This window comes from Camelus bactrianus, chromosome 10, assembly GCF_048773025.1.
Source record: "Camelus bactrianus isolate YW-2024 breed Bactrian camel chromosome 10, ASM4877302v1, whole genome shotgun sequence".
NCBI classification, from domain to species: Eukaryota; Metazoa; Chordata; class Mammalia; order Artiodactyla; family Camelidae; genus Camelus; species Camelus bactrianus.
In genome coordinates this window covers 34926939-34953819 of record NC_133548.1, presented here as the reverse complement: position 1 = coordinate 34953819, position 26881 = coordinate 34926939, and the positions used below count along the sequence as shown (strand labels likewise).

Below are 26881 nucleotides of genomic sequence, written 5' to 3'. Positions count from 1 at the left end.
CTCTCTAAGTCTCAGAATTAGACATGAATACATATGGAAATTTACTATATCACAAAGGGTGTAAGTTAAAGTAGTGGGTAAAACATGAGCTATTCAATGAATGGGATTGGGGCAACTGATAGTCATCTAAAATAAAATAAAGTTGAAAACATACTGTGTGTATGATGTTAGGATAAATCCAATTATACTAAATGCTTTGAATAATGAAAATACAATAGTACCTGGATAAACCTTATGAAAATTCTTTTTAACTCAAAGTGGGGAAGATTTTTCAAAGTACAGCACAAAATTCAGAAGACATTAAAGAAAGGATTAATAAAGACAAGAATAGAATGAAAATTTTTGGCATGGCATGAACCATCATAATCAAAAGATAAGTAGCAAGTTGGGAAAATACTGGAAACTCATATCCAAGACAAAGAACTAATTCCTCCTACTTGTAAAAGTTCCCATAAAATGATAATTCTAAATCCAATCAGCCATAAGAAAATGACTATAGGTTACAAATTCACAATTTCTAGAAAATAAAAGTGACTCTTAAACATACAGAAAGATGAGAAACCAAACGTATAATAAGAGACATGCAAATTAAAATCATACAGCGTTACATTTTACTCATTGAAATATAAAAGACCCAATAGTTTAGCAGCGTACTGTGCGGGAGATGGGGTGGGACAAGGTACCCACACACATTTCTGGTGGGAGTGAAGATTGAAAGAGCCCCCAGCAATTTGCAACATATAAAAACATATATAAAGTGTCATAGTTTTTCTACCTGTAATTCCTCATCTAGAAATTTATCCTAGAGATATATTTGTGCATATGCAAGAGACACATATACAAAGTTAATAAATGTAGAATTAATGGCAATAAAAAAGATTGGTAATAGCCAAAATGGCCATCAATACTGTGTAAATTATTTCATCCGTACAATGGTACTGCATACTATGCTGTATTTATAGCTGTATAAAAAGAGCAACAAATCTGCTTGGAAGGCCCTCCAAGATATATCAGGTTTAGAAAAAGACAGCACAGAACAATATAGACATGTGTGAGGAAGAATAACTCCATGTATTATACACATATATACATATATTACATGTATAATATATAATATATGTGTTATATACACTAATCCTCATAAAAATTAATCTATATACACTTGTTTAGCATTAAATTTCTCAGGAAAGATTAAAAAAAAGTAATAACCATAATAATTGTATTTGTCTTTGCAGAGAAGGCATAGATGCCCAAGGGCCTGGAACGGAATGATCTTTTTCAATATATGCATTAAACATTTTTTTAACCTATGAATGTATTGCTATTTCAAAAATAAAATTTTAAAGCAAGGAAAATAAATTTAATGACATAGCCAAGAGGAGGAGCTAGAGATGTAAAAAGATGAGAGAGAGACAGAGGGAGTTGAGGAAGGAGGAGGAAGAAGAGGAGGAGGAGGCGTGAGACAGAGAAATAGATTGAGAGAGAAAAGAGATTTGCTATAAAGGAAAGTGGAGAAATCAGGCTGTGGATGGAGGAAAATGTAAAGCTGGGTGGTCTTTAAGCCAGGAGATAGAATAACGTGTTGGTATGGTATTGGGAAACTCCAACTGAGAAGGAACATTGAAGATGCAGATGGGAGAGACAGTCATTCTCTAGAGTGTCTCCGTGTAGAAGAGGGGATGGGAACTGGCACACAGGTGGAGAGGACGGCTTCGGATAGGAGTGTGCAGAACCTGGCACGACAGGAAAGACAGAGAAATGAGCTCAGAGGCAGGTTGGCTGGAAGATTTGGTGTGAGCACATAGAGAAATTTTCAGCAGAGCATCATCTGAGACTGATAAAAGAGTGAGGAGGAGGTTTCAGGAGAGAGATGGTGTGAAATGTTTCCCTTGGAGAGAGGGTAATTATGGAAACCTTACATAACCACTCAGCAGAGCAAAGTGGATACCTGAGGTGTGTGGACATACATTGAAAGTGAAACTGTTGGGCATGGTTGGATGTTGTTCTCCAGCTATACTCAGCTGCCTGGCAACAGGCATGGAGTTAGTGGTAGTCAGATTCAACCAGGGCAAAAGACTTGATGAGCACTTCACTGAAGATACTTACGTGGATGGCAAATAAACACATGAAAAGATGTTTTCCATTCCTCACCATCAGGCAAACACAAATTAAAACCACAATACCACTACACACTTCTTAGAATGGATAAAATAAAAATACTGATAGTTTCAAATATTGATAAGGATTTGAGAAACCAGATCTTCCGAATGTTGTTGGGAATGTAAAATGGCGCAGCGGCACTGGAAAACCCTTTTGCGTTTACCTAAAAAGTTGAACATACACTTACCATACAACCCAGAAATCTATTCCTGGCATTTATCCTAGAGAATAGAAAACATTTTCACATAAAACCTGTATACAAATGTTCATGGCAGGTTTATTTATAATAACCAAAATGAAAGTAAACTAGATATCCTTCCACTTCTGAATAGTGAAACCAAATGCAGTACATCCATACCATGGAATACTGCTCAGCAATTATAAAAAATCAACAACAAACTGTTGATACATATGACAACTTGGGTGGATCTTGAGGACATTTTGCTCAATGAAAAAATCCAAAATCAGAAGATTGGATGCTGTATGATTCCATTTATATAATATTTTTGAAAAGACAAAGTTATCAAGATTAGAGAACAGATCAGTAGTTGTTAGGGGTTTGGGAAGGGGGATGGAGTGGGTGTGGCTATAAATGAGTAGCTGAAGGGAATTCTTTTGTGGTGAAGAAACAGCTTCATATCTTGAATGTGGTGGTAGTTATATAATGTACAATATGTGATAAAAAGCCCTAGAATTATATATAAGGCATAAAAAATGAGTGCATGTGAAATCTAATTTGATCTAAGTGTAGGTAATTTTATCATACCAAGGTCAATTTCTTGGTTTTGGTAATGTACTTCATTTATGTAGAACGCCACCATTGGCAGAGGCTCAGGGATGGGTACACAGGACTCTCTATACTCTTTTTTTTTGCAATTCCTTATTTGTCTGTAATTAATTCAGAATGAAAGTTTAAAAAAAACCTGAAAGGTTAGTCTGTTGGACTGACTATCTGCATGGATTTTGAAGACACAGAATCAGGATGGGGTTATGCTGGAGCGAAGTCTATAAACCAGGCATATGGCCCGAAGATAATGTAGTAAGAATACGTATACCAACAACTACAATTTCGCATATATTAAAGTTTGGCCATGTTTGTTTCCAATATCTCCTTAAAAAATATAACTAAATTGTTACAGACACAACTAAAGTTCCAAACCTGCACCTCTTCTCTCGTCGATCTCTTCAGAACTTCTGAAGATGAGATGCATTATTGGGGCGGGGGCAGGGCAAGGAATAGCGACTTTATTAGGAAAACCGGCTGACCAAGAAGATGGCAGACTAATCAATGTCCATCTTCCCCAAGTCAGGATTCAGGCTCCTTTTATACTAAAAAGGGGAGGGGATGTGGTTGGTTGTTGCAAAATTCTTGGCGTTGGAATCCTTTGTTCTTGCAGCCGTCCACATGGGTCATTCTCTCAGATGTGTAACAGGATATTAAAACAGAAGCTTTGATCTAAATATCCAGATACTAGAGACACTGTATTTCCAAAGAGGTACAAGATGAGATACAGAATTTAAATACGAGATTTCTGATAATTGGTTACCAACCCTTACACCATCATCCATATCAAAGTTGTTAAAAATTTTAGAGTTGAATTTTTATATGAGGAATAAAACATCAAATTTAATTGAAAGATGAACCATCTCCCCTGCTCCAAGTTTGGCCTTTGCAGACAAAAAGACTGTAGCAGAGAAGGGGGAGCATTCTGTTGCTTCTCTCTTTCCCTCCCCTCTTTCTCCTTGTTCCTCCTTCCTGTTGGTCCTAGCTGTAGTTTCCAACCCTGGAATATATTCCAGAGAGGAGGGTCAGGAGAGCAGGACTTGCCGTTTTGTCTAGTCCTGCTGGGGTAACCTCACTGGCTGTCTCTGGACTTGACAATATTGTAGAGTTGACTCCAGCTAATTTTGCTTATGCCAACTTCTATCACTTCAAGGCTCATTGCTCACAGTACTCCAGTCCTGTGACCCTTCTTAAGAGGGATCTAACAACCACAACCAAATTCTTGGAATGTCACAGGGAATGCAACTTACTTGTGTACTGATCACCATTCTCTAAACATCTTCTGTACTTTTACTAGCAATGCCACTGTTATGCTTTTTCTCCCATTTCCATCTGTTCAGATCTATATATCTTTCCTTGCCTACCTCAAAAGTTTGGTGTGGCTGGCAAAAGTGACACAGGTTACTTGTGTGGTGAATTGTAGAGTCATCAGTTCAAATTCCAAGTATTTCAAGAAGCCTTCTCTGATTTATGTGCCACCATAAACATACTTTTTAATAAGATCTTCTCCCTCTGTGCTCCCTATCTCTGTGTTTGTATCCTGGAAGAACTCAGAGCCAATTAAAACAATATGTTAGGTGTGTGTAAGATCACTTCTTCCACACTCTACTAGAAGCTCCTGGAGAACAAGAACCAAATCACATCTGTTTTTACAGCCAGCATTGGTGCACTGGCAATATTGGTGCCCAATACATATTGTACCATCGTATGGAAAGAGCATTATGCAATTTCTCTGAATTCCAGGTAGCTGTCAAATTTAGCTTCAGATGAGTAGAGTGTATGCTCATGGTTATAGTTGGAGTGTAGAGACATGAACTTCTGAGGCTGCCTGACTTCTAATGGAAGTTACCTTCTGTCCTCATCCATCATGAAGTCAAACTCTACCACCTTATTCTGAAGACAGATAACCAACCACAAATGGCAAAAAGTCATACTGGGGCAATCCCATAACTTCACTATCCAAGTTGTTCATGGAGTCGGTATGAGAATCCAGGTTCTCTGACTCCAGGTCCAGTGCTCTGCCCAATCTAGCACTTGTAGGTTCTATATTCCTGAATATCCAGGGTATCTGGATGCTGAGGTGGGTTTGGCTGGAGGCAAAGACTTCCTCTGCTGGAACATAGGGTAGTGGGATTAAGTAGAGATGCAATGCCTGTGGCCTAAGAACCTGCAGACTCTCCTTAAAAATGTTTTCATGAATTGTGCATTGGTGTGATGTCAGAGTGTGGGCTGGGGGCTGTGAGAAGATTCAGCATAGTGAGCCTAGCGGGTCCACCAGTTGTAAAACTTTGGCTGAGGATGTTGTCCAGCATGGGAGCCACCTGGATTCATACTGCCGGGCTTTGCCTGGGTGGTTGGGTGTGACGTTTTTCTTTGGGATGGAAGCAAGACAACTTAGAATTTTAAAATGACCCCTCCTCTGAATGCCCTTGACCCCCAAACATAACTCTGTGATAGCAAGGAGCACAATGTGTAGCTGTCTGTCGCACACTAGGCTCCTTCCTTCCACAGACTGTGAGCTCCTTGGAGATGAGTATGTTATCTTTGAGTCTCCAGTGCCTGGCATGGGAGCTGGAACACAGAAGATGTTCAGTTGTTATTTATAGAGAGAACAGAAGAATGACTGAGAGACTCTTCTATGAGAAGCCTACTTAATGATATCTTCAAGACTGGAAATAGACAGGTTAATTGTGACAGTCTATTAAATGGCAATTATAAAAAAGGGTACATTTGTAATATAAATATTTTATTTTAACTCAGAATTTACTCACCAAAATAAAGGAGAGAGAACTTTTCTATGATTATGGAGTAGAAAATATAGCTCTACTCTTTCTTGCAGAAAGCACATCCATTCAGCACTGTCCATGGTTTGCAGTTTGGATTTATCAGAGGAGAGATCTTAAGAGCATGTGTATAGCATTCTGCTTGATGATGTTTTTCAGTATCACTGCATTTTTTTCAATCTTGTATAGTCAGGCTCACACCTAATTAAATTAAAATAATATTGAGACTAGCTTTTATTGCCCTTTTAAGCATTCACATTAATTTTCATTGAAACCACAATTCTCTTTCCATCTTCATTGATTTACATTATATTTTGATAAATTAGGTAATTACATAAACAAGTCCAACTGGCACAAGCAGGACTGGAAACAAGCGCAATTGGTTCTTGTGAAGCAGATGACTCAGTGCTGTAATGTCCAGATGCACTAGATAATTAGTAAATGGTCCTGAGGGCTCAGCGGTTACTGGACGTCAATCAATACAGATAGGTCTACTAACCAGAGATTTGTTTGAAAGGTGTTTACTCTATATAGAAATAGCATAGTGCTTTATCAAGTAGGTTTAAATAATGTGTGTTGAATTCATGCATAAATAAACAGTTGTGAGTGACACCTCCCAAAAGGTGCCATGAGGGACTTTCACATCTTTTCTCTCTTCTTGAAGAAAGCTCCTGAATATCATACATGATCCACCCCCAAGGCAGAGCTAGGAGGATAGCTTTTGCGTAGTTTGATGCTGTTTTCAGGCATATAGATAGACATTACGAATTGCTCTATCTTCTTGGATAATTCGCCCCTTTATAATTATGTAATGCCCTTCTTTTTCCCCGAAATTTTCCTTGCTTTGAAGTCTGCTTGGTCTGAAATTAATATAGCTACTCCTGCTTTTTAAAATTGGTGTCAACATGATATATTTTTCTCCATTCATTTACTTTTAATCTGCATGTGTCTATATATTTAAAGTAGATTATTGCCATAATCAATTGATTATGCCAATCTCTGTCTTTTGATTGGAGAGGTTAATTCTTTAAATGTAACGCAGTTACTTATAGGGAAGAACTTCTGTCATTTTGCCTCTCTTGCCAGCCTGGAATGCTGATGTGGCAAGAAGGATTGAGGCCACTGAGGACTACTGAGATGAGAGAACCTCTCTAGGGATGGAGGAGCAACAAACTGGAAGGAGCCCTCATGTCTAAAACTGTCAAGCCACCATTTATTAGACCATTCTAGGGCAGAAGTTTACTTAAACGAAAAAAAAACCCATCAGAACATGTTTCCTCTTTTCTTAATACAATCGTTTTTCAAGGTATGTTTGTTGGTAGTGAGATTGTTCCATTAAAATTACACTAAAGAAAGAAGATGCAAAGAGAAAAACAAAACAGAACCCTGAGGAGGTTCAGTTGAAGATTGCACACTGAGACAGAGAAAGTCCCAGGGAATGCAGCTTGTGTGGTGGGTGTAAGAGGGTGATGGATATTCCCCACTGGCCCTCAAGTTCTTCTTTTCGTCCTTGTCTACCCTGATTTTCACTCCTGAGTTAGGATACATCGCTGTACCTGATCAGTGGGCTCCTTTTTTTACGGATCCTTGTTGACTTCAGTCAAAGGACAACACTGACAAGAAATTGGAGAGCCTGTCAGCAATAAGGGGTTTTTAATCTACCTCCTGGCTGTCTCCCTGCTAGGCTGTGGGTTGGCAATGGCAGTGTTACTCTACTTAAGGACATCGTCCCTGTTTGGTGGCCCACTAGAGCCACAGCTACACCTATGGTTACAACTTCAGCCTCTCTGAGTTCTGGTAACTGATCCTTCCCTTTGTCCCTCAGCCTAGGGTTAGCAAAAGCTTCTTCCAATTGATTGCCTTTGGAGGTTTCACCATTCCTTTCAAACTTTCTCTTAACCTGCACATCTTCATAAATTGTTCTTTAGTTAAAGTCTCTTCAATTATTCCATCTCTTTGGGCCATTTCTTTTATGCTAGGACACTGCCAGACACACAAAGGGGAAAACTTTAGAAAAACAAGGAAATCAGTGAAATCTGGCAACAGCAGTTTAGCTTTGAGAAGCATACATGTTCCCTATCCTACTCTCTAAATTAAGGGAAGCAGCAAATTCCTCACTATGACAGCAAATTTAAATGGTTGGGATGGAGGAGAGAACAGGGAGAGGACCCAATAAGGGAATACAGTGTTGTTTTCCCAATTTAGAGCTCCCACAGTTGAGGCTGCCAGCACCCAAAGTTGCCAGGAGGGTACTTATGTCTTTTTTCCTGTCTTTTTCTGCTGGAGCCCCTATGGTTCCCTGAATACTCCTCCCCTAGGTGGAGTTATGTGAATGTGCACTAACAGGAAAAACCCAACAGGGGCTTTGGAAATAAATACTTGATAAGTGTACGTTTCCTCCATTCTTCTTGCTGGAGGTTACAGGCTGACCTGTGCTGAAGGGAAGAGCTTCCTGGGATTGACAGTCACTAGAGGACACATGTCTGCCTTGGAGAGGTACCAGCAGGAGCAGGGGTGAAGTCTGGTGCCTGAGCGAGGCTTATCAAGATACTGCACAGTCCCTGTGATTTCCTGTACAGGGACCTGCTGGTAAATGAGAGTGTGGAGTTCTCTGAGTCATGACTCCTCACGAGATGTTTCTCAACATTTGGTCCAACTCTCTTCCTATCTCTCAATCTCTGTCCCTCCCCACCCCACTGGGTGCTGGTCCCTGCAAGGGATTGTTTTTGTAGAGCCTTTTGCTGCCAACTGCGTCCTTGGGCAGCAATGCTAAGAATAAATCACACCCTCCTTACCTGTCATTCGAGGTTCTCCATGGCCCGTCCCACCCAATTCTTAATTATAGTAGTAATGTGTGCAGATTTACAATTTCTTTCCAGTTGACATAGAAGTGTTTCAAATAAATGGTAAAAATCTTCCTGAATCCTATTCTCCAGAAGCAACAATTTGTTTCAATTTTTCTTCTAAATTCTGTTATTAGTTGTGGTTATAGATTTGAATTGTAAATGTATATTTCCAATTTTTAATTTATCAGTATAAACAAGATCAATTTATTCCCCATATAAGATTCCCTATATAAGAATTTAGAATATGGCTGAGATATTTGGAATTATCAGACTGGAAATTTAAAATTACTGTGATTAATATGCCAAGGAGTCTAATGGAAAAGGTGGACAGCATGCAAGAGCAGATGGACAATATAAGCAGAAAGATGGAAACTCTAAGAAAGAGGGAATGCTAGAATGAAATATTGCAGCAAAAATGAGGAGTGCCTTTGATAGGCCATCAGTAGACTAGACACAGCCTTTGAGAGAATCAGCGAGCCTCAAAATATGTTAATAGGAACTTCCCAAACTGTAAAGCAAAGAGAAAATAGAGTGAAAAACAGAACAGAATGTTCAAGAGCTGTGGGATGATTGCAACTGATGTAACATATGTGTAATGTGAACATCAGAAAGAGGAAAAAAGAGAGAAAGGAACAGAAGTATCTGAAGTAACAATGGCCAAGAATTTTTCACATAATTGACAGGCACCAAACCACAGGTCTAAGTAGCTCAGAGAACACCAATCCACCAAACAGGATAAATACAAAAACAAACAAACAAAACAAACAAACAAACAAAAAACTATAGGAATTCAATTAATTTGGGGACAGAGAAAATATTCTATGCGATATTGTAATGGTAGGTGCACGATATCCTGCATTTGTCAAACCCACTGAACTATACAATACAAAGACTGAACCCTGATGTAAACTAGGGAATTCAGTTTATAATGATGTATCAATAGTGGTTCATCAATTTGAATAAATGTGCCACATTAGTGGAAAATGTTAGTAATAGGAGAAATTGTGGGGAGGAGTGGGAGTACATGGGAACCCTCAGTAATTTCTGCATAATTTTTCTATAAATCTAAAAGTGCTTTAAATTATAAAAGTTATTTAAAAATGAATAGGCAAACCACCAACATGATAAATATTTATAATACACATAACTAACAAAGGACTCGTATTCAGCATATAAAAACTCTTGTCTTTTTTTTATTGAAGTATAGTCAGTTTACAACGCTGTGTCAATTTCTGGTGCACAGCACAATACTTCAGTCACATAGGAACATATGTATATTGGTTTTCATATTTTTCATCATAGGTTACTACAAGAAACTGAATATAGTTCCCGGTGCTATACAGTAGAACCTTATTGTTTATCTATTTTGTGTATATTAGTTAGTATCTGCAAATCTAGAACTCCCAATTTATCCATGCCCACCCCCTTCCCACCCTGGTAACCATAAGTTTGTTTTCTATGTCTGTAGTCTGTTTCTGTTTTGTAAATAAATTCGTTTGTATTTTTTTTTTAAGATTCCACATATAAGTGATATCATATGGTATTTTTTTGCTTTTTTTTTTAACTCTTGCAGAGAAATAATGAAAATGGGCAAAATGTAAACAGACACGTTAAAGAAAAACAAGTAGCCAGTGAGCACATGAAAGGATACTCAATTTCATAAGTCATTTGGAAAATGTAAATGAAAACATAACGAGATACCACTTCACACCCATCAGAATGACTAAAATTCAAAAGACTGGCAGTACCATGTTTGTTGGGGAGCAGGGAGTGCCACTGGAGCTTTCATATATGGCTGGTGGGAATGGGAACTGGCACCACCACTTTAGAAGAGAGTTTAGCAATTTCTCATAGAGTCAAGTGTATATCTCCCTATGACCCAGCAATTTCAATTCAGGTTTTTTTAATCCAAGAGAAATGAAAACATGTTCCAAGAAAGACATGAGTAAGAATGGTCACAGCAGCTTTATTCACAATAGCCAAAAGTGAAATACTACACGTATATCTATCACTATGAAAATAAGCTGTAGACGCCCATCCAATGAAATAGTATTTAGCTATATAAAAGGGAGGAACTGCTGGTATATGCAGTGCAGTGGCACAAGTAAATCCTCCAAATATGCTGAGTGAAATAAGGTAGGAACAAAAAAGTACATCGTGTGAATCTAAATACATGAAGTCAAAGTTCAGGCAAAAGTAATCTTTGGTGACAGAAATAGAAATAATAGTTGCCTCTGGGGCAGGAGGAATGCCTTGGAGGGACATGAGGGAACTTTCAGAGGTGATGAAAATGTCTTATGTCTTGATTGGAGTTTGAGTCACATGGGTGTATTTGCTGCCAAAACTCATTGAACTGTATACACTAATGATCTGTGAACTCTCTCTCTTAATTACACCTCCATTTAAAAATATTAAAATTATTAAAAGAGGCAACATTTAAGCTTAGTATATTACTTTGATAGAACAGGTAACAAAAAATGTTTGTGTAATTAGATTACTAAAATCAATGTTGTGAGCTCTTTGGAATAAAAGGTAAATCTGACATACATCCTGTCCCCAGAGAACAGAGTCTAATAAAACCCGTTGGAAACCTGCATGAAGGATCAGCGAGCCCCCCAGGCGGGGAGAATCAGGGCAAAGGGGCGAGAATGAGGAGGACTGCACATGGGATTCTACTGGAGGGCATGTGAGAGGAAACCACAGAAAGACAACCCACATCAAACCTTAAATACTCTTTGATGTTGATTTATCAGGTTATAAACCTTAACTTTATGCTTGCAAAAGTTGAAAATGGTGAAAGCAAACTTACAGGTGGTGACTCAAATCTGGTAAATGGCAATTCAGTACAGATTGACTTAAAAATTCATCTCTTATTCACTCATTAAGTTATTTATTCAATAAATATTTATTGAGCTAGGAAGATATCCTAAGCCCTGCTGAAATCAAACAAGACTGCTCTTTGGGGCTAGGGTGAACTTTAATTCTTTTAATTGTTTGGAGACAGATTGTAAAAAATATGACCACAGAAACTTGTCAAAATGTAATGTTCTTTTAGTTCCTACCAAGCGCAGTGACCAAAGAAATTTAGATCTTTCCTGCACTGCTTTCAGCTTCTGCTGAAGGTGGAATTCTTCAAAAGTGGAAACAGTCCTGGACCCCAGAGTTGGTGAAGCTCTCATGGGAATGAGGAGAAGCCCCCTGGATAAGACAGTCCTTGAGACACTGCACTCAGTGTTTGTGTAACAGGCACTGTCTCCATCCTCACTAGCCAAATTATTATTTTAACCGTTTTAAGACCAGGGGCTCAGAGGCTGGGAGAAGTTAAGAAACCTTCCCACACCAATACGGAGAAAGTTGGCTCTCAGAGACACGTATATCTTGTTGTTGTTGTTTTTTTTGGGGGGTGGGTAATGAGGTTTACTTATTTATTTTTAGAGGAGGTACTGGGAATAGAACCCAGGACCTCATGCATGCCAAGCATGTGCTCTACCACTTGAGCTATACCCTCCCCCCTAGAGCCACATATATCTGATCAAAGCAGAGACTCTGAATCAGAACATCAGACTGCTCCCCGAAATCTCTTGGGTTTCCTGAGGAAAGCTTCCTTCACTTCCATCCACTTCTGATACATCCTCCGAAGCCTTCTGGAGAACCACCTTGAGTGTCTGCCATCCCCGCCTCTTCCGCTGCCACTGCCTAAAGGAGCCAACGAAGAAGTAGATGATGGGGTTGGCGCAGCTGTTGACACAGGACAGGCCAACCATCAAATGGTGAGAATAGGAGAATATTAAAGGACCAGGAATGACCCAGTGTACGGGGAACCAGTAGACACCGAAGGGCAGGCCACAGAGGAGGAAGACCAGCACGGTGAGCAGGATGGTCACATACAGCCTGGTCAGCTGCATCCGCTGGGATTTACAGAGGTTCCTGACGACCATGGCCAGGCTGGACCCAGCAAGAAGCACAAATATGAAGATCAACCACCCGGCAATGACGAAATCAAACCCTTTACACCAATCAGTGTGAAAATCCCCCAACAGGAAGTAACAGTACATCCCTTCCAGGATGCTCAGAAGCAGGGACAGGGCCCAGAGCAGGGCACACACAATAACCGACAAGCTTTTGGGGCGGCGGCAGCGGTACCAGATGGGGCACAGGACGGACAGGCAGCACTCGGTGCTAATGGCGCTGAGCAAGCTCAGGCTCTGGATGTAGGCAAAGTTCGTCACAGGGACGAAGAAGTTGTAGAAGAGTAAGATGGAGTGGAAGGCGGTGATGAACATGAGGGAAATTATAATCTGGCAGCCCAGTAAGAGGAAGTCGGCTCCCGCCAGGTTGAAGATGTAGACCGAGAAGGCGTTCCTGCGCAGGCGGAAGCCCAGGAGCCACAGCACGGTCGCGTTTCCTGCTAGTCCTCCCGCGGCAATGATGACCGTCAGCGAGAGCAGGGTCCTGGTCGCCATGTCCAAAGTTTGAGGAAGGGCCTGGCCACTTACATTCACTGATGTGAGTTCGGACCCCCAGGCTGGGGTGGTTGGATCCAAGCTCAGAAACCCTCCACTGGTGACCCTGGGAACACAGACAAGACGTGAGCACCTGCTACGTGGGAATTACTGTCTCCATGTTACAGAGAAGGGAACCGGAGGCCCCCAGAGATGAAGATACTTACTGATGTCTACACAGCCCTGGAGTCCTGGAACTTGGATTCAAACCCAGTTCTCTTTGACTCAGTTGCCTGGATCGTCTCTACTGTATACAAACCCTCTACTGAATGGAGGAATGTCACCTCCACTCAACCTCCCAGGCCATAGGAGGCAGGGGGAGAAAAGTCTGGACAGGTTACGTGGGGGTGACAGTGGGACTCTGAGCTCAGTGTTCCTTCTGCCTGGAACTGAGATTTCCTCTTAGGGCCAGGAAGTCGGAAGCCTCAGGCATGACCTGTGGGCAGTCTTAGTGACTAAGAATGGTGCACCCACCAGAGAGAAAGGACATCATGATTTAGGGGCACGAAGGGAAGGTGACCTCTTGCTATGACAAGTGTGAGTACAGCCAGGCCTCCAGGGCTGGAAATGGCCCAGTGTATCAGCTTTATGAGGACAGGAAGTGCTTTTTTCATCCATTGGTGGGTCCCCAGTGCCTAGCTCTGTGTGCTGGCCACAGTTTAAGTAACTTTTATAATGTATTTCTAGAGAAGCCCAAATCACAAACTCAGAATACAAATACCTGTGTACCCCATCCTTAAAAAGCAACGACTATATTCCATTCTCAAGGCATTTATGGTGATAATCAGAGATCATGCTGAAGAAGTGACACTAGGTAGATGCAGACACACAAACAGGCAATCAAAGACACAAACTGAGGTGACACAATGAGAAACTGATCCAGTTGCACTGAGACAGAAAGTCCCAGGACACACCAACAGTGAGGCGGCTGTAAGAAGAGGTAGGTTTTCTCTTATTTGCCATCAGGGCTCATTTCTGTCTTCTCTACCCTTCTGTGTGTCCTGTGCCTCACTGATCTCTGTGCTCCCTCTCCCTCTGGTTCCTACTTGCGTTCAGTGTGAGGGAGACACTGACAGGAGGCTGGAGGGCAGGAAGAGAGTGATGTGGGGCTTTTAGCTCCCTGGCTCTCTCCCTGCCAGGCTGTGAGTTGGCGGTGGTGGTGAGGACAGAGCCTCTGTCTGGTGGCCCTTTTCTTCAGCCACAGACAGAACTGCAGCTACAGCCACAACCCTCCCTGAGTTCTGGTAACTGCTCCCTCCTTTTCCTCTTCAAGCCCAGCAACGGTAACAACTCTCTGTTACGATTTGTCTTTGGGAGCTTCAGCATCCTTTGTAGATTTCCCTAAGCTCTGCCCACACCTTTATAATCAGTCCCTTCATTAAACTCTTCTCAGTTACCCCATTAGGTTATGTCCTGTATTTTCTGCTGGGACAATGCCAAATATAAGGATACCAAAAACAAACAAACAAAAAAACAAAAACCCAGAACTAAACACAACCTCCCCCCTCTCCCCGCAAACCAACAAAACAAAACAAAACACGCTGAATAGCAAACAAATCTGTGAAACCTGAGGTTTACAACAATTTAGCTTTGGAATGCAATAACAGCATGCCATCTTGCTCCCTAAATTAAAATTAGCAATATATTTCTCTTCATAGTTGTAGATTTGAATGTTTGGAGGGAAAAGGAGCATATAGGCAGGTAGAACAGACGCAAAAAGAACCTGGTTGACCTCGTTTGGCTCTCCCATAGTCCAAGCTACCAGCACCTAAAACTTCCATGAGGGAGCTTCATGTCTCCCGACTCTTGCTGTTGGATGCCCCTGCTCCCTGCACACCCTACCCGGTGAAGTCACGAGCCTGTGCACTAATGGGGAGGAAACAAATCTGCCTTTGATCGAAGAGAGTTCTTGAGCAGACTCTTACCTTAGCACCATTCTTCTTGCTGGAGGTGGTGAGTAGACAAGAAAGAGCTTCACTGGGATTGATAAATAGCAGAGAATGCCTTTTTACCCTGTGGATGGGCAGAGCAAGAGAGAAACCTGGTGACTGAGTGAGGCTTATCAAGATACTGTACAGCCCCTGTGATTTCCTGCACTAAGGGTGCTGGCAAATTAGATCCTGGAGATGGGTGAGACAAGAAACCTCATGAGATGTTTTGCATGTGCCCTGACTCCGATCACTTATCTCATTCTGTCCCCATCCTACCCCATCCAGTCCCCCTCCTTGTGAGGAATGTTTGTCCTTGAGCCTTTCACTGCTCTCCATGAGCCTGTGCAGGAAGCAAACCCAGCAAGCAATGTGAGCTTTCATAGCTAAAGAATAGTTTCCTTGGCATTTAAGGCCCTGCATGGCCTGTCTCAAATTTAATCGTGGAAGTAATGTATGCACATTAACTTTATTTCAGATGACACCGAGGTGTATAAAGTAAAATGTAAAGTCTCTCCTAATCTCTTTCCCCATTAGCAAACAATGTTTTCAGTTTCCATTCTCAATTCTTTTAGAAGTTAATGTCATAACTTTATATAATAAAAAACCTACATTTTAATTTTTGATTCTTCAGTATCAACAGCAGGGTATATTGAGTTCCCTTATAAAGGATAAGGAGTTTAGCATACCACACACACTCTGTCACCTTTCTCCCTCTACAGCATGAAATCTGTTAGCTAGATTATTTTCAGATCACCTAGAGCCAACCAATATTTTCAGTCTTAGCTCCTATGAATTTTTTCATGTGCCCACGCTGCCACCAAAGTGAGTTACTTGTCATTTGCTTTAAAAACTTATGAAGCATTTAAGACAATCAGGAAAATGTATTCACTCATTTATTCATTTACCCAGCACTATTGTGTGCCTGTACTGTGTCAGAAGATGTGATGATAAATAACACACAAGGCCATGCCCCTTACGTTCCAAAGGAGCTGGGTGAGCTCACCCTGGGAGTGAGTATTCATGGAGAAAAGCTTTGAGACTCAGCTTTAGGGCCTCCAACCTCCAGAGACCTGGAAGAAGAGGAGGACTCAGCCAACACATTAGCAAGAAACAGCTACTGAAGAAAGAGTAAACGAGGAAAGCATAGTATCCCAGAGATGGCACTGAAAGTCTCGTTCTAGAAGGTGTGGGAGTGAGCAATAGTGTCAATTTTACTGTGAAGATTGAATAAGATGAAGACTAAGAATTGACCTTGGGATATACAATGAGTCACAGCCGATCTTGACATGCGTGGTTCTAGTGGATAGTAAGGCTGGAAAATTGAATGTGTGGGTTTGAGGGAGAATGGTGTGATAGAATACCTGGAAAAGCCCAGAGAATCAACTTGAGAAACAACCACAAAGGCAGGTAGCTTAGAAAAGTAGCTAGGTACAAAATTACTCTGCAGAAAACAATAGCTTTCCTATATAGGAAAAGTTAGAAAATACAATAAAATGAAAGCTCAACTACTTCTGGAGAAAAAAAAGAGAAAGCAATAAGGACTGCTCAGCTTTCCCAGATATTAGAATGTATTCTAAAGCCTCAGTGAATACAACAGTGAGGTGGTAACATAAAAAAACAAAACAAAACAAAACAAAACAGGCAGAGAGATTGATGGAGCAAGGCAGAAAGTCTCAGGAATCAAATGTAAATGCATATGGAATCCAGCATGTGATAGAGGGGCCATTCCAAATGAGAGGGGGCAGAGATAAAATCTTAAAAATAATAAGTTAATAAACATTATTGGGCAACTGGGAAGCCATCAAGGGTAAAGTTTCGTAGGAATCATACCTCACATCTTACACAGTGTTAACTTTCAAATGAATTGCATATTTAAATAAGGAAAGCATACAGAATTAGATGAAAACGTGGGAAAATTATTTTATAATCCTAGACTGGGGAAGATCTTCCTAAGCATGACACATGACACAAAACTCAGAAGCCATAAATAAAAATACTGATTAAAAAGAATTAAAAATTAAACCTTTTCTGCATGGAAAAGACCACCATAAACAAGTCAAATAACAAACTGGGAAAAATATTTATAATGCATATCTTGGACAAAAAAAATCTATGTCTATATCTAATCTCCTACACATTACTAAGAAAGAACCCTAACAACCTAATCAGAAAATGACCAACTCAGTTCCTAGAAAATCCATGTTTCTTAAACATGAGGGAAAAAATGCTAAAACCTGCTCTCATACTGATGAGAAAGGGTAATTGAATTTCTGTCGAGATCTTTTCACCTCTGGATTTTCAAATATCCAAAAGCTGGGTGCTGTGTGTCGGAGAGTGCGTGAGGAAAGCGGCACGCCCTTGTGCTTGGCGCTCCCAAGCACAACCTTGCCCCACAAGGGAAGTTGCTCACAGGACTCTTTACACAGACCTGCCGTGGTGAGAGGTGCTGCTGCAGCCCTGTGGAAACTGAGGGAAGAGTCATTAAGATCATCAGCTTACCAGGAACAGGTCTCTAAATCTTCCTGTTCTTAAAAGATTTCTCAAAAGATGGGAGCAGAAGAGGAGGTTCTGTGGTACCGCCCGGAACGTCACTGGTTTTTCAGAAGACGGTTTTTTTCTGTGTGTGTGTGTTCAACTCTTCTAAAAGTTTTACACCCTATTTTCCAGGCAACTGCTGTAGCAATTTTACAGATTTGTGTCAAGTCTGAGGGCCACCCGCAGTGTGGTAGCTATGTCGTCACAGCCCTGCACCTGGACACAAGGGTTAACCAGCAGATAGTATTTCAGCCGCCATCCCCCTCCTCTACCTTGTACTTTGGTGCAGTGTACAAACTGTACAACTGTCCTCAGAAGTCTACCTTCCTCACAAACAACACCAAGACCTTAGAAAGCCTTAGCTTCTCTCTTCTTCTTCCCAACCTACTGTGCTCCAGTACGTTATTTTGACTCTGTTCTCCCATTTCACATCTCACATCTTCCATTCCTTGAAATATGCTCTTTAGAAGTTCCTTTCATGAGAGTCTAGGGGTGGTGAGGGCTCTAATTTGTCTCTGTCTGGAACTTTCATTGTCCACCCTCATTTTCTAGAGATGGTTTTTCCAGGCTGAAATCGTATAGGGTGACAGTTACTGTCCCCTGGCACGTTGAACATCCACTATCTTTGGCTGCCACTTGCTGTTGTGAGATTGGCCATCAGTCAAGTTGCCATTCACTTGCAGTGATCTGCCTTTTTTCTTTCTAAGAGATTTCCTTTTTCTCTGGGGCTTTCCTTTCTCCAAAATGTGTCTAGTGGCTTTCTTTTTATATCAAGCTTGGGGTTTGTGGTGTTTCCTGGATTTCAAGATTGCTGTCATTTCACATTTCTGAACAATTTTCTGCTCTTTCCCTTCAAATACTGTGTTGTGGTTAAGAACACAAATTCTGGAGCCAGGCTACTTGGCATCTCTGAGTGACCTTAGACAGTTGTAACTTCTCAATGTTTCAATTTCCTCATCTATAAAATGGGGATGACATTATTACCTACTTATTGGTTTGTTGTGTGACAGGGATATATTGTCAGTACTACATACTTGTTAGCTCTTATGATCATTTTCTTCTTATTATTTCTCTGGAAGTCTCATTCGACATATATTAGAGTTTCTAGTCTCCGTATCGCTTAATGTCTCTTTCTTATTTTCCATCTTTTTGTCTCCTAGGCAGCTTTCTGGGTAATTTCTACAGGTGTATCTTCCAGGTTACTGGTCTCTTTTCCATTGTGTCTAATCTTCTGTTTAATCCAGCCACTGAACGTTAAATTCAATTTTCATGTTATTAATCTCTAGAAGTTGGACTTGAGATTTTGTTTTTAAATTTGCTTTGCCATTTTTTTGTCTTGCTTCTGATGCTGGCTCACATTGTGAATTCTCTCTTTTATGTCTAACCCTGTTCACTATAGCAGTATTATAATTCTCCATCTGATAATTCCAACGCTGAAGTCTACGTATGTCTGATTTTACCGTCTCTTGTTTCTTCTGTCACATTCATATGGTGCCTTGTTTCTATATGTATTTGTAATTTTTGACTGTTGCCTGCTCACTTTCCTTGGGACTTTATTTGTGGGAATTCTTGGAGGTCTGAATTATAATTGAGTTCCTCCAGAGAAGACTTGTACCTTCTTTTGCTAATTGACTGGGGGAAATTCCCAGCATGGCTCTCCTCTATCAGGATGTCCCCAGAAACCCCACCTGTCATTTGATGTTTTAGGGAGACCATAGCTTGTGCGAATTTGGACCACAATGTGTCTCGTGGCTACAAATTCTCAAGAGAAAATTTCTCCTCACCCAGATCTAAGCTTGATCAATTTCTTGGTGGTTTTATTTCTCACTAGTGAGAAATACACTAAAGGTTTAGTCTTTTGAGGCCCCAACTTTTCATAGGGCACTCCTGTTAGACATCCCACCTTTGGATTGTTCTAAAAGTCTATCTTCTATCCCTGAGAGATCATGCAGGGCTTGTTGTGGCCATAATAGGAAATATGAAACTCCTTCTGAGAGCAAAGGAGATCCATTCAAGGAATTTAAGCCAGGAAGTAACCAGTTCAGCTCTGTGCTTCAGAAAAGTCTTTCAGGCTGCCGGGAGAAGAACATATAGAATATAGAGGAAAATCTAATCTCTAGTCATACTTCTACGTAGAAACAACTGCATAAATACTTTGGTATATGCACACTAAGTATTCAGCTATTTATGCCATTTTGTAATACGTTGTATATTTCCAGTTTGATAATTAATTGTGGAACCTTAGTTCCTCATCTGTAAAATGAGGTGTTTTCCACTTGTGATGAATCTAAAATGAAAATCTCTTGCACCTGTGGAGGCTTCTCTCCTTCCTGTACCTTCCCCTTCCCTTGGATTTGTTTTGCACCAAAGAGAGAGGAAACCTCAAATGGGGATCTCCCTGAGGCCAAACTTGATCCCAGGATGACTGTCATCCATCAGGTCCTCAGTGGTTCCCAGAGGCTCCCTTTTCATCACTGTGATATACTCATCAATCTAGGTGCCTCTCCATGGCCCCTAATTCTGTGTTATGTATTCTTTCCATTAGAATTGAGAATGCAAGGCAGCATCATTTAGAAAATCCCTGTAAAGGACAGCTTTGTTGGGGAGTTGTGTTGCAGGGAGGGTGTGTGTGTGTGTGTGTGTGTGTGTGTGTGTAGCTGATTTTACTACATGAGCTGCACAGATAGATATTTTGGAAGTGGGTGGCTCATCCCTGTGTCTGGGCCTCTTCTCATGCCAGTCCTTGCAGTTATTACTAACCACTGAAAGCCAAGCAGATGCAGTGAAATCAGAAAAGGGGGATATCTTGATGATGTCATTGGAACTCTGGATCCTACTATGTCTGGAGCGACGTTATCTAGTATGTCTGGACTCCCAGTTATCTGAACCAATAATGTTCCGTTTTTGCTAGAACTAGTTGAATTTGGCTCTGTCCTTTGTTCATGCAGCTACAAAAATGTCCATATCAAAGCATTTATCACATAGTACTTTAAGCATCTGAAGACATATTTCTCTCCCATTGCATTGTGAGCTCTTTGAGAATAATCAACATGTCTTTGAGTCCCAGGGCCTGAGATAGTGCCTGACCTACACTCAGCAAATATTTTTTTAAGTGCTTGCATTTGTGTCTGCAAGAATGCCTGAATTAATGATTGAGTAGATGACCCAGAGATGTGAGAGTGGGGAAGTCATTCTGGGCAGAGAACTTTCAGAGCTTAACTGTGAGAGGCCTCTGCCAGTATACAAGCAAAACAAAATGGAGACCAAGACTATCTGAAAGGTTAAATTCCACTTTAAAATTGCCCCACCGTTTAAGAAGCCCAGCCCCTGTGGAAAGTAGAACTCCCCTGTCATTGATTTAGTCTCCCAATTCCTGTATGATTTGGATTTGGGAGGCAATGTGTTGAGGGAATGGGGGAGCAGATCACAGTGACAGAGAATCACAGGGGAGTCCAGGAAAGAAGAAGCAGGTGACACTGAAGTTGGAAGTGGGGACAGGAAATTTTCTGGTTGCAAAATCCTTTCTATAAAATGCCCTTTGGAGAGTGGGCCTCACCAGTCTCTTGTCTCTTCTTGACCAGGGATGGAAGACTCTGGCTGCGTAATCGGAATGACAGTCAATCTATGGTGAACCAGCCATGGGGAGCTGGGGGACTGGATCAAGCTTAGCTGAACTGGCTGGATGGAGGGAAGAACAGTCAAGGCATCAGAGAAGGAGGCAAGCTGGGGAGAGCTGGAGGTTAGAGAATCCCTCGTGAGAGCAAGCGTGGTCCTCGCACAGGAAGTCACACGACTTCTCAGTCTCTCAATGGCACCAGAAAAGGCAGCAGCTGCTCCAGGGCTTTCCCAGCCAGAGAACCAGAAGCTCGCTGCAGGGTCAGGGGCTCCAGGAAGGACCTCCTGCTTCAAGGCAGCTCTGAGCTGACTTTCTGCTGGTATAAAAAGAAGGAAGATAAAGACTTACTGAATTTTCTTTCGATTCCTTTGTCTTTTAGCTCAAACTCTGCTTGCTCAGACAAGGGCTGGGTTCTTTAGAAAGTCAGAGGATCATGCAGACAGGAGTTCTAGGACTCCTAGGAGCTGTGTGGTCAGAGAAGCCTGCGGCCAGTGGGGAGAGCCAGCTCCTTTCTTTATCCTTCATTCCGTGTCCTCCCATCTGTCTGCCATTCAGATCTGCTGTCAGGGAACATGGCCTGGGGGAACTCTAGGGGTGGAAAGTTGTGACAACCAGTGTTCTAGTTTTCCTAGTTGGAATTTCTTTTTCTTCTAAGCATCACATAAATTTATTCACACATATTTATTGAATGACTATTTTGTGCCAGACACTGTTGTAGGCACTGAGGAGAAGGAGTGAACATCACAGACAAAAATCCCAGTGCCTGTTAAAGTTACATTCTGGGGATATGTGGGTATCTTGGCTTGGACTGCATGCTGCTCTGGTTGACTTTTCCTATTTGATATGATCGTATTCAATTTAGTGTAAGCACCCTCTTAGCTGTGAAAGGCATGTGTCCACTATACCTTGGTGTTCCTTTCTTTCCTAAAGCTCCCAGCATTGTGCTGACCCCTGTTTGTTTCTTTCATTCCATCGGTGTCTCTCCAAGGCTCATGGATGCCAGATGTCCTAGGTGGAGGGGACCTTAGTGACCACATTACATTTGGGAAAACTGAGAGTCAGGGAGGGCACTTGCCATGTCTATGTCACATACCCATCAGACAGAGAGCAGGGAGTGTAACTCTAGGCTCCTCCCTGGTGCTGGCACTGCCCCTTCCACCACAGAGCCCTCCCTTTGACTCCTTCACCATTGGGTGATCTTGCTGGGGCGGGAACTGCACTGATAATCTCACATTTCAGAAAAGGCAGTGTGTTTTCAAGGATATGTTGTGGCACTGTCTGAGGCTGTGACCGCTGGAGGCACAGGACCAGGCCCTGCTGGTTGCTCAATTCTGAAAGACCATAGCAGCCAAATCGCTGCTTGGACTGACTCTAGTGGAGCCTCTTGCTTCACGATCAAGGTGATGGCTTTCTGCCTAACACGTGGCCCACTGGATGGGTTTGCTCTGTGCCTCTGTCTGCCTGTCCCTGTCTCTGCCTGTCTCTGACTCTGGGTTTTCAGCTGTCTTTGTGTCTATCTCCACATGGCTCTAATTCTGCTTTCCTTCTTTCTGTCCCTGGTTCTGTATGTCTTGCTTATCCATGCCCACAACCCCAGGCCTTCCCATCACCAACAGTTTGTCGGCCCTCTGTAAGGCCCCAGTTCTTTTCCTAACAGCTTAGTCTGGGGCCTCGGAGATGTGTGAGGAGCATGGGAGACGCAGGAGGCGCAGGGCTTCGAAGGTCTCCGGAGAGCGTCTGCTGGAGTTAGAGCTGGAGTCCTAGTGTCAGATGCTTCCTTGAATTGGCCGCCAGCTCCGGGGTGTGCATCCAGACCCCAGGAGGGAAACCGAGCAGCGGGTATCTGGTCCTTTGGTAGCAAAAGTGTGGGGACAAAGGAAAGGGGAATGGGCTGGGAAGAGTAGGTCCCAGTAGTGCTGTTGACAGCTGAAGGAACAGCTGAAGAAACAGTTCCCTGGAGTTGGGCTGAGGACACTTGTTGGGACCAGGGGTTTATGAACAAAGGATGTTAGTAAGTGCGGTATTTGTAAATACCTCTACATACTTTGTGAAGACAGTGACAAGAAGATTCCGGTGTATTTCCACACATTTTTTGTTCTAAGGGATGTCCAGGAACAGCTAGAAGATCCCTGACTGTGGGCCCAACCCCTCCACCCTGCCTGACCACGCTGGCCCCAGGGGAGTTCTTCTGAGGGTTTCTCCTTGAATCCGGGGGGTGGGGGGAGGTCTGCAATGAGGACCTGTTCTGATTGTTTTCAGGGTCCTGGATTTTCGGGAACCTGGATTTTGTTGACTTAGCTCATTGCCTTCTATGGCTGAGTGACAAGTGGAGTGGGCTTCTACATCCCTGTCCTCCACTGACAGCCTCCTCCTTTCCCGTGTGCTGATCTTCTTTAACCAGGAAGTCTGGGATGCAAGGTGCTTTCCTAGTGCCTCACACTGTCATCCATGACACCTTCTTCTCCCGCACTCTGGACCTGAGCATCCTGCTGGCTGTCAGCCACAAGTACTACCTCTCTGCTGTCTTCATGCTCTGGCAAACCTGGCACTCGGGCCCAGTACTCATTAGCTGCTGTGTATTCTGCTCGGTGTCTATTCCTGCTAGTGGCTCTTTTCAGAAGGGCAGCTGTAATCTGCACAACTCTCTTGCTTCTGGGCACCCAGAGCCGGAACTCACTGTGTGTATGTTTATGGTGTGTGTGTGTCCAGCCTCAGCCTGATCACTGGGTACAGCACAGCTCCCAGTAGTGGCTGCCTGGCATGCTTTCTATTGCCATCTTGAACATGTGCTATCCCTTCATTTACTAAGGTAATCTTTAATGTCATTCAAAAAAATTTTTTAAGTGTTTACCTAGTGAATCTTTTTCCATTCCTTTACTTTTAATCTTCTTGTATCCCTAGGTTTTAAGTTAATATCTCATAAATAGCATATGGTTGGATCTCCATAGACTGCATTCATTGGGAGGCAGTGAAGAAGTAGGGGGGAGGCACTGCTGTTTACTCAGGACAGAAGATCCCAAGACAAAATAGATTAAGCTCTCACCAGAATAAATATCCAACCACCATACAAGGAACTAAACCATATAGAGGGGCACCACTAGGTAATCAAAAAAGATATAATGTAGTTATATTAATATTTATGGTTATAAAATGAGTATAGAAATTAATATAGAAGTTCTTAAATTATAAGATGATTACATTTTCTATATTAATAGAAAAATATTAAAAACATAATTTAAAAAAAAAGAACCATTTATAATCTCAAAAATGCAATTAGGAATAAATCTAAAAGAAAATGTATACAACCCTATATGTAGAAACTTAAGAAAATTTTTTGAATGACATTGAAGATTACCTTAGTAAATGAAGGGATAGCACATGCTCATGGATAAGAAATTTTAACATTATAAAGATATGAATTCTCTCCAATTTCCCTATTATATACTCAATGCAACTCCAATAAAAATCTCAATAGAATTATATGAAGCATTGATAAACTGAGTTTTAAATTTAAAAATAAACATCAAGAATAGATAGTATGATCCCAAAACAGAAGCAGGGGAGAAAGGACCTGCACTCTATTATAAAGCTGTCATAGTTAGGACTATATGGTACAGACCTAGAGATGGACAAACTGACCAGTAGATTAGAAAAGACAGCCCAGAAGCAGGTTCAGTCAAATACCAAATTTTGAAATACGGTAGAGTGAGCATGGGAGATAAATGGGTAAAGGAGGGACTTTTTATTAAATAAATCCAAGAAAAAATTGTTTTTGTCACAGAGGGAGTTTTTGGTGCCCACCAAAAACAAATAATAAAATGTCTTACTCAAGGTCACACTTTGAGTAACTGTGACCCTTAACTTCTATACAGTCCTCATTGTGTGACCTTCAAGAAGCTGCTTAATTTCCTTGGATCTTCTTTTAATCATTCATAAAATTGGAATAACATCTTTCTGCACTTCTTCTTAGGGATGCCGAAGCAGGGAGAAGCCAAGGGCAATTTTTTTTTTTAACATTTTGGCTTTTGGTTATTGAAAATAACACATCAGATGAAGAGGAGATAGAAAAGAAATGTGACATTCCACATGGCGCCACTAGGTGGCAGTCAATGACTATTATGGGGCTCATGTCTTCCTTGACTGGCCAGCAGGGGGCTCACGTCCATGAAGTTTGGGAAGAGGTCTAATTTAAAGTAGGATAGTGAAGGGACCCATGTTATTTCCGGCTGGTTATTCAGGGATGGCAGTGAGCACAGCTATTCCTGGCAGTGTAGGGGAGTGTCTATGAAATCAACCTCTGGAATGTCATTCCCAGTCTCAGAGCCTGGATCTACCAGGATTACTAACTAACATAACTTGGCTAACAGTTAAGTTGCATAACCTCACGGACTCTCAGTTTCCTCTTGTGACGTGGTGATTGATGCCCGCCTGTAGGGTTGTTGCGAGGTACTCAAAGGCAAGGGAGTCCACAGCACGGGGTAAAAGCCCTGTGATTATCAACAACGTGTTCACCTTCCTCACCACCGTCTTTATTATCCCATTCCCTCCCCACACTTCCGCAAGGCCTCTGAAGCTTGGTCCTGAAAGCCAAGTCCCCACGTCCAGCAGGGTCTGAAGCCGCTCAGCCCAGGTCTGTCCCCATGAGTCTTTGGGGCCGGCAGTGGGTGGGACCCCGCTCTTCCAACTGTTGCTCTGTCTCTGTTAGAGCCGACACCTCGTGTAAACGTGGGCTGTAAACTGCAGAGCCCTATAAGGATGTAAAGGGTTGTAATAGCTGGTGTAATTCTCTTAACTCTCACTGGGCCATTTGGTCTCATGGTCTCTTAGGTCCCAGAGAGAACAGCTCCTTTTCGTGTCTTTCTGGCTTCAGGGAGCCCTAGTGACTTCCGTGTCACCCTCCCCTCCCCGAATTCCTTAAGGCCTGGCTGCTACCGGGGTGAGGCCTGCCAGTCTGGTTTTCTGTAGCTTTCCTCTGCAGTGTTTGGCCAGGGTGGGACAGGGCGAGGTACCTGCTGGGATTGGCCAGGGTGGGGCGGTGGGGTGTGTGTGAACCCCATGGTGATGGTCTGGGCAGCCAGCCCGGGAGGAGGGCAGAGGCGGGGCCTGGGCCTGGGTTCAGCCTGGGCCTACAGCTCCCTGAGGGAGGGGTTGCTAGATGGAAGAGACCCCTGGGGCCTCCAGTTCTCTGTGCTAAACCAGCTCCTTGTACGGGGCTGGACTTTAGAAAACCAGTGTTGGGGAGTTGGGCTCATGCCCAATTTACAGAGAACTGTCCTGTTTGGAGTTATGTTGGGAGCATGCAGGGGAAGGGCTTGCTGGAGCAGAATATTGAACAGAACATAAGGATACTTGTACCAAACCACCTTCTCACATGACTTTCAAAGGCCAAACAGTTCCTGCCTCCAAGCCTCCGTGTGTGCAGGCTTCCTAGTGCTCGGTGCTCGGCCCTCTTCTCTGCTGCTGGAATCCCCTTTATCCCACAGAATCAATCAAATTCCCCTTTTGGAATATACCCTGGCTCACAGGGACGATCTCCTCGCTGAATCCTGTAGCCCCTGTGTGTGTTGCCCCATAGGTTTGACACATGCTGCTCTATAGTGACATTTATGAGCCTGTCCTCCAGGTTGGAAAACCCCTGAGACCAGGGACCACATCATTCATTCATTGGTTCATTCATCCATTTATTCAACAAATACTGATCGAACACCCATTGCCTGGTGGGCC

At 42.3% G+C, this 26881-nt stretch overlaps 1 protein-coding gene and 1 long non-coding RNA gene across 3 annotated transcripts in view; one reads left to right on the top strand and one right to left on the bottom strand.

The window, feature by feature from the left end:
• The window catches only part of LOC123619584 (uncharacterized), a 69088-nt gene that overhangs the window by 23394 nt on the left and 18813 nt on the right, over window positions 1–26881 (top strand). The gene's annotated exons all lie outside the window — the stretch shown is intronic.
• Window positions 9935–17946, bottom strand: LOC105076793 (mas-related G-protein coupled receptor member X2-like). Its single transcript, XM_010965037.3, has 2 exons — window positions 15001–17946; window positions 9935–13142 (listed from the first exon to the last, which is right to left on the bottom strand). The coding sequence occupies exons 1-2, from the start codon at window positions 15009–15011 to the stop codon at window positions 12125–12127; spliced, it is 1029 nt and encodes a 342-aa protein (XP_010963339.2). The 5' UTR covers window positions 15012–17946; the 3' UTR covers window positions 9935–12124.